Source organism: Malurus melanocephalus, unplaced genomic scaffold (assembly GCF_030028575.1).
Source record: "Malurus melanocephalus ecotype Western Australia unplaced genomic scaffold, MMel_1.1 scaffold_896, whole genome shotgun sequence".
NCBI classification, from domain to species: Eukaryota; Metazoa; Chordata; class Aves; order Passeriformes; family Maluridae; genus Malurus; species Malurus melanocephalus.
Window position 1 is genome coordinate 149,034 of NW_026624128.1, and position 7,604 is coordinate 156,637.

Genomic DNA, 7,604 nt, shown 5'->3' on the forward strand with positions numbered 1-7,604 from the left:
AAAAAAAAAAAATTCTAGAGGAGGAAGAGAAGATGCTGCCAGCACACGTCCTGCTTCTCCGTCTCAGCGCGTTCCCGGTGGCGCAGCAGCGAGGCAGACCCAAAATTGGGAATTTGCCAAATCCCACGCAGAGCCTGCAGGAGAAGCGAGGGATCACTCAGGGGGTCTCGACTCCCAACCTTTGGCTGTTTTTTAATAGTCCACGTTGCTTTCCTGTGCTCCTCAGAGCCCAAAAACAGAAGAGGGATAAATCCTTCATGAGAAATCCTTCATGAGAAATCTGTCCCCASAAATATTTGAGTCCAAAAGGTCACCAGGGCAGGGAGCACTGGGTGATCCCCCACAAACAAGGGAGCAGGATTTGGATGCAAAACTGGGAATGCTCTTGGGATTTCTGGAGCTGCAGGCAAGGCGCTCATCCATCCAATTCCATCGGGGTTGGTGCCATGGGAGAGGGACTTCTCAGAAAAGGGACTTTGAATGTGGGGCTGGAGGGACAGGACAAGGGGAATGGCTTCAAATTGACTGAGAGTGGCTTCCCAGTGCCAGAGGGCAGGGCCAGATGGGATATGGGGCAGGAATTGTTCCCTGGGAGGGTGGGCAGGCCCTGGCACAGGGTGCCCAGAGAAGCTGTGGCTACCCCTGGATCCCTTTGAGTGCCCAAGGCCAGGCTGGACATTGGGGTTTGGAGCASCCTGATCCAACAGAAGACTCCCCACCCATGGAACTGGATGATCTTTAAGGTCCCTTTCCAGCCCCAAACCGTTCTGGGATTCCATGATCACAGGGATTTAGGAAAATTCTCCYATCTTCTCCCCCTCAGCCCAGACAGGGTGCAAAAATCAGCTCTAAAGCCACAGGTCAGAGTTTCTCCTGCTCCCTGATTCCCTGAGATCCATCAGGAGCACACAGAGGCTGCAGAAATTCATCCCAAGGGGTCCAGAACTTCCTCCACACTTGGTTTTTGTTTTAAAAGCTTTTCTCATGATTCAAACAAACCTTTTGATCATTCAGATGGAAACCTCTGCAGTGAAAACTCAGCAAAGGCTTGTAAGGACACAATTTCTAATTTAAAAAAAAACATTTATTTTTTTAATGTATTTTTAACATATTTATTTATTATGACTATATTCATTTATTATGACTATATTCATTAATAATGATTATATAGAGTATATTTTTTAATATTATTATTTAAAAAAAATAATATAACAGTAAAAAGCCAGGGTAGTTTGGCTGCCTAAACAAAAAAAAAAATTCTCCTTCACCCCAACCCCATAATATAGTTTCACTCCCTTTGAAAAATCCTAACTTCCATTCTAGCTCTGAAAGCRTTTCATCCTGCTGTGGAGAAGCAACGGGAATTAAATCATTGCTGAGTGGGAGCCTAAATTAAAAATGGAGATCAACATTTCAGAGGAGGGGTGGTTTTTATGAGCTGTAAATTTAACAGAGTTCAATTAATCTTCTTGATTTCTGCAGAAAATTGTCCTTCCCTCTTTTCCACCAGGCAAAATAATTTTTCCCAACCAAAGCTGCAGGAGTCCCTGCTTTCCTTGTAATGAAAATTCCAAATTTCCCACTTGCTTCCAGGTGGAATTTCAGCAGAGAAGGGATTGGAAAGAGATGAGCCTTGGGAATGGCACCTTCTTTTGGGGAAACCCAAACAGGTCCTGGCTGGATCAGGGACTCAGGGAATTAAATAAAATTAATTTAAATAATTAATTWAATAAWTWATTAATTAAATAAAATWAAAATTAWCTAAATTAAATYRTTAAATCATTGAAGTTGGAAAAGAACATTCAGATCATTGAGCCCAGACCAACACCAGCACCACCCCCACGGTCACCCCTGAACCTTGTCCTCAAGGGTCACCTCCACACAGTTTTTGGACATTTCCAGGGATGGGGACTCCAAAGCTCCCTGGGCAGCCCCTGCCAAGGCCTGAGCACCCTTTCCATGGGCAAATTCCTCCTGGTGTCCACCCTGAGCCTCCCCTGGCACAGCCTCAATGCCCTTTGGAACCCAAAATCACGGGGGAAATGGCACAAGGGGTGATTTTGTCACAGGGTTCATGAGTGGAGCAGAAAAATGGGAAGATCTTTGTATTTCCATTTGTGCTTTGTCCTGGAAGAACAAATAGACAAACRAGGGTTTAAATATTTGTGTCAGGACTAAAGAGAGAAAAACTCTTTAGAAAACACTGAGGCAGTGTTCCTGCCTGGCTGCACAGGGAGGTCCAGAACTGCAGCTTTTCCTGATTTTTCCCTGCAATTGTCACTCCACAGGGTCGGAGGAGCTGCAGGAAGGGGAGGGCAATACCCGGGCAGTGTCACAGCTGGTAAATGTCTCCCTAAAGGTGACACTATGACAGAGAAAATACAGAGAAAATACAGAGAAACAGCAATTTTCCATCACCAGAAGGAAGAAATGAGAGCTGGGAGAGGAGGCAGCAAGGAGCAAGGGCACAGTTATCTGGAACTGTCTGTAAAAGTTTTGGGATACTGAATTCCCAAATGCTGGCGCTTCCCAGGACCCTCCATGTGACTTCCCATGATGTCACCAGTGCAGAGGGACAATGAATATTTCTGCACTCTGCCATTTGTGCTCTCTAAATTTATTATTTTTTTAATCCTTACGGTTGCCTTCCAGATAACTGATGTGTGCCAGGCTTGTCCAGGGCTTAAATAATTTTATTTACTATATAATACTAATATAAATTTTTAATGCATTTACTAATATTATATTACTAAATATGCYAAATTTATTTACTACAGATTACGAAGCATTTACTAAATAGTTTTTTTTATTTACTAAATATACACTGTTGAGCTTAGTAATACATAGCTAATAATAAGCAGCAATGCAAGGAAAATCACATTCTCTTCATGTTTTCCCATTTTTCTGGCCTCTTCAATTCATTCCTCCTGATATTTTTTCCTGGGCAGCCGGGTTTTCTCTTCCACTGCTGAGCAGAAATATTTTGAGCTTGGACCAGCACCTCTTTTGATGCAGGTCAAAATACAGTATTGATGCTGAACAAAATACAGTATTTTTTTCCCCTGTAGAGTGAGTTTGAGTAGAGCTGGGAAGAGAATAGAACAAAGAAATTGATCCCAGTTATCCGAGTTCCACACCAGGAATTATCCCAGCATCCTTCAGGGGTTTCATTGGTGTTTGTGCATCACCCACCAACTCTCAGATCACTAAAAGGGGACTCCAAGGAACCCCTTGGATCACGGGATTGGGGGTGGGCTCTGGCAGAGAGGAGCTCTGGTGACAATCCCCGTTGTCCTGGGTTGGTGACAGCCAGGGGACAGAGGAGGGGACATTGCCAGGCACAGACACTGCCCACCCCCTGAGCCTCAGCAGCAGGTGAGTTGGTGAAACACGGGCAGAAGAACAGAAATTATATTTAATAAATAAAATATTATTATAAATAAATAAAAAATATTATAATTAATTATTATTGACAAAGAAATTATTATTAATAAAGAAATTGTTATTAATAATGAAATTATTATTAGAACCTTTGCTGACAGGCCGAGCACTCCTAACTCTGCACGGGAGGAAAGGACCTCTGTTTATAACCCTGGAACTGCTTTTTAAACTYCTCCTCGCGTGATGTCAAACCTCATTCTTTCCTGCCTTCTTACAGACAGGAAAAAAACCATAAATTAAAGGTYTGGGCAAGCAGTGTGCCCCGATGACAGCCCTGTCCCTTGTGTCCCCGCAGGGATGACGTGCCAGGCTCGCAGCTCCTACATCACCAGCGAGATCCTGTGGGGCTATCGCTTCACGCCCGTGCTGACRCTGGAGGATGGCTTCTACGAGGTGGATTACAACAGCTTCCACGAAACCTACGAGACCAACACCCCCGTGCACAGTGCCAAAGAGCTGGCGGAGATGGCCAGCCGAGCCCAGCTGCCCCTCACCTGGTCCGTGTCCAGCAAGCTGGACCAGCACGCCGAGCTGGAGACGGAGGAGGAGGACAAGAACCAGGAAGAGCAAAACGAAAGGAACGGCGACGTGGCCAACTTGGAGAGYGAGTCCAAAGTGTAGAGGAGAGGCAGAAACCCCTCTGTCTCCTCCCTCTCTGCTCCCGTTTCTTTCTGCAACGCGCCTTTAGTTTCTGTCTCTTCCCRTCATCGGTAACTCACGGAAAACAAACCCTCGGGATGTCAAAAACCCACCCGGGTTTTTCTTCGGCTCCGGAGATTCCCAGACTGAGCAAAGGCGCGGGCTAAAGCTGCAAATCCCGTCCCTGGTGGTGGAATCTCCCCCTGGCAGGGACTGATGGAGTCCAGACCTCCAGGTTTATTCACGACACAAAACCCAACCCTGAACACAAAGGAAACGCGTGCAGGGGATGGAAGAGCAAAGACTCATTGACGTTCCTCGAAGCGAGCGGCCCTGACCGTGGTTTTTCTGAATTTCAGGACAATTTCAGACTGGGTGACAACGGAAAGGGCCTTGCAGCTTGAGGWGGAAGGCGAGCAGAGGCGCCTGCCACCCCCACGACCCTGTACATATGCCTTATGTAACTATTTCTCTTTCCATTTAGTAATAAACGCCGCATGTACAAAAGTACTGTAGTAAAGAACTTCTAAATAAATGCACACAGCCGTGTAATCGATATAGGGTTAGCGACAGAGCTCTAGAAACACCGGGATGCAAAAACCTAACTACCCATCGAGTAGGCGTTTCTCTTCAAATATTTGGAGTGTAATATTGATTTTTGTTTTATTTTGGGTTTTTCGGTTTCATTTCCTCCCCTCTCTGACTCTTCCAGTGCATGACATTTTCTTCAGTGTTCCAGACTGGCAGCTGTTTAGAGTACCTCACTGTTTGCCAAACAGAGCGTTTCACTCACTCTAAAAAGCCATAAGTCTGGGAGAGGGCAGGGTAGCGAAACCGCAACTCCTGACATACTGTGAAAATGTTTACAAAAAAGGCAAAACCTTTCCTGGATACCCTTTTTTTGGGCCAGTTCAACCCAAAATATAGGCTGTGGCAAACTCATGGCTTACCAGAATTTTCTGTGTMCTCTCCATCTAGCGAGCATGTGGCATGTGGAGGTATAATCCTTAAAATGCAATATCCAGGGAATCTTCTCCCTCCTCCCCACCCAAACCACGGCATTGCAGCCAAAAAAACCCCACACAAGCCATTGAGAAATGAATGTTGCACCTCAGCCAGTAGATTTTAGCTACTTCATTTGGGAGAGAAGTTAATTAATCAGCTGGGTTTCACGTGGAKCTGGAATCCATGAAATTTGCCACTTGCTGGCGGCACTGGTGACGCCCCAGGGGCGTCATTCCACGAGGATTCCCAGGAAAACGCACGGATCCTGCCAGTAGAGATTCCCCAGCGAGCTCCTCCACCTTAGGTTATTGTAAATTCCTGTAAATCCCGGACATTCCATCCACRGGGTGGAGAGAGCTCAGCCCCGCCACCAACAGCGTTTCTGCCAGCAAAGGAGGAGAAGCTGCAGCCTTAATTTTGTTCTTTTTAATGCCTGCCTACTCCGGGAAGAAAGCGATCACTGAAGAGAATCCGAAGTTTTGTTTTCTTTGTTTTTTGGTTTTTTTGGTTTTTTGGGACAGAAAAATTTCTGTTAAAACAAAATAAAAAAATTAAAAATTAAAAAACTTAAAAAAAATTAAAAAATAAAAAAACCTCAGGAGAAACTTAGTGGGCAGGTGGAAAATTTGCACTGTGATATAGCTTTGGCATTAAATTTACACCTCTTTTCGGGGTTTTTAATTTTTTTTTTTTTTTTTTTTCTGGTACAACTGCCCCTTGCTAAATTTTAGAGAGGGTGGCTGATTTTGGGAGCTCCTCCAGTGAAGAGGGCAGAGCAGGGCCTGGCAAGGGAAGGATCAGGGCAGGTCAGGSTGGATGGGAAAAGGATTTTTTTTATTATTTCAGCGCTGACCATTTTCCCTACAAGGCTTTCCTGGGATGCAGGGAATGGTGCAGGATCAGGATTTTGGTGGGTGGAGGATTCTGCCAGCTCGGGGAAGGTTGGAGACATTTCTGGGAGGCAGAACTTGGCCATGGCCCTTCCCAAACTCATCCTCCAGCCCCAAAATCAGCGCTGCCAGTGCTCCAGCCCATCAGGCACCACCCCAAGGCTCCTCACCAGAAGATTTTAGGGAGTTTTTAAGGGAGATTTTAGTGGGCCTCAGGGCTGCTGAGAGATTTTAGGGAAAGGCAGCTTCCCATGAGGGGTTTTTAGGGAAAGGTGGCTCACCACAAAGGGTTTTTAGGGAGTTTTTAGGGGGAGGTGGTTCCCCATGAGGGGTTTTCAGGGAATTTTTTTGAAAAGTTAGCTACCCACGAGGGTTTTTAGGGAGCTTTTAGGGAGTGTTTAGGGAAAGGTCATTCCCCACGAGGGGTTTTAGGGAGATTTTAGGGAAAAGTGGCTCCCCATGTGGGGATTTTATGAAATTTTTAGGGAAAGGCGTCTCCCCAAAACAGGTTTTTAGGGAAAGGCGGCTCCCCATGAGGGGTTTTTATGGAATTTTTAGGGAAAGGTGGCTCCCCAGGAGGGGTTTTTAGGGAGTTTTTAGGGAAAGGCAGTTCCCCAGGAGGGGCTTTTAGGGAGTTTTTAGGGAAAGGCAGTTCCCCAGGAGGGGTTTTTAGGGAGTTTTTGGGGAAAGGTGGCTCCCCACAAGGGGTTTTTAGGGAATTTTTTGGAAAAATCAGCTCCCCAGGAGGGGGTTTTAGGGAGATTTTTAAGGAGTTTTTAKGAAAAGGCAGCTCACCATGAAGGGTTTTTAGGGAATTTTTAGGGAGTTTTTAGGGAAAGATGGCTCCCCACAAGGGGCGCCAAGAGTTTTTAGGGGAAGGTGGCTCCCCACGAAGGGTTTTTAGGGAACTTTTTGGAAAAGTCAGCTCCCGAGGATGGGTTATTAGGGAATGTTTTAGAGAGTTTTTAGGAAATGTGGCTCCACATKAGGGGTTTTTAGGGAGTTTTTAGGAAAAGGCAGCTCCCCACAAGGGTTTTTTTAGGGAGTGTTTTAGGGAGTTTTTAGGGAAAGGYGGCTCCCCATGAGGGTTTTTAAGGGTGCTTTTTGGGGAAGGCAGCTCCCCAGGAAGGCTTTTTAGGGAGTTTTTAGGGAAAGGTGTCTCCCCACGAGGGGTTTTTAGGGAAAGGCAGTTCACCACAAGGGGGTTTTATGGAGTTTTTATGGAGTTTTTATGGAGTTTTTAGGGAAAGGCAGTTTCCCAGTCCCCCTGGAAGCGCCGAGGAGCCGCGTGCGTGTCCATGAGTCCAACGCGTTCCTTCCTTTTGGCTCCGGGAATTCTCTGGGCCACCCCAGAACTCCTCTCTGCAGTTTGAGGAAATTTGGGTTCATCGGAACAGCAGCTCAGGGCCCTGATGAAACCAATTTTTTTCTTTTTTTTTTTTTTGGTGTCCTTCAGCACGAGAAAAGAGACTTCCCGCCGCTGGGGCATGCGCATGAGCTTTCTTTCTGTGAATAGGGCACTTTCAGCTTAAGGTGTGTGCGTTTCATCCCTTTCCTCCCTCTCCCCCTGTATTTTCTTGTATCCACGTAGTACGGACTGTAAAGTTTATGAAATCTCTTTTTTTTTTT

General features: G+C 45.8%; 1 protein-coding gene across 1 annotated transcript in view; it reads left to right on the forward strand.

The window, feature by feature from the left end:
• LOC130585463 (G protein-activated inward rectifier potassium channel 2) overlaps nt 1-4,170 on the forward strand; it is a 38,020-nt gene extending 33,850 nt beyond the window's left edge. The window contains exon 3 of the mRNA XM_057385964.1: nt 3,737-4,170. Coding sequence (XP_057241947.1) covers nt 3,737-4,062 — 326 coding nt within the window. The 3' untranslated portion in view covers nt 4,063-4,170. The remainder of the gene's footprint in view (nt 1-3,736) is intronic.
• Nucleotides 4,171-7,604: the final 3,434 nt, after the last annotated feature.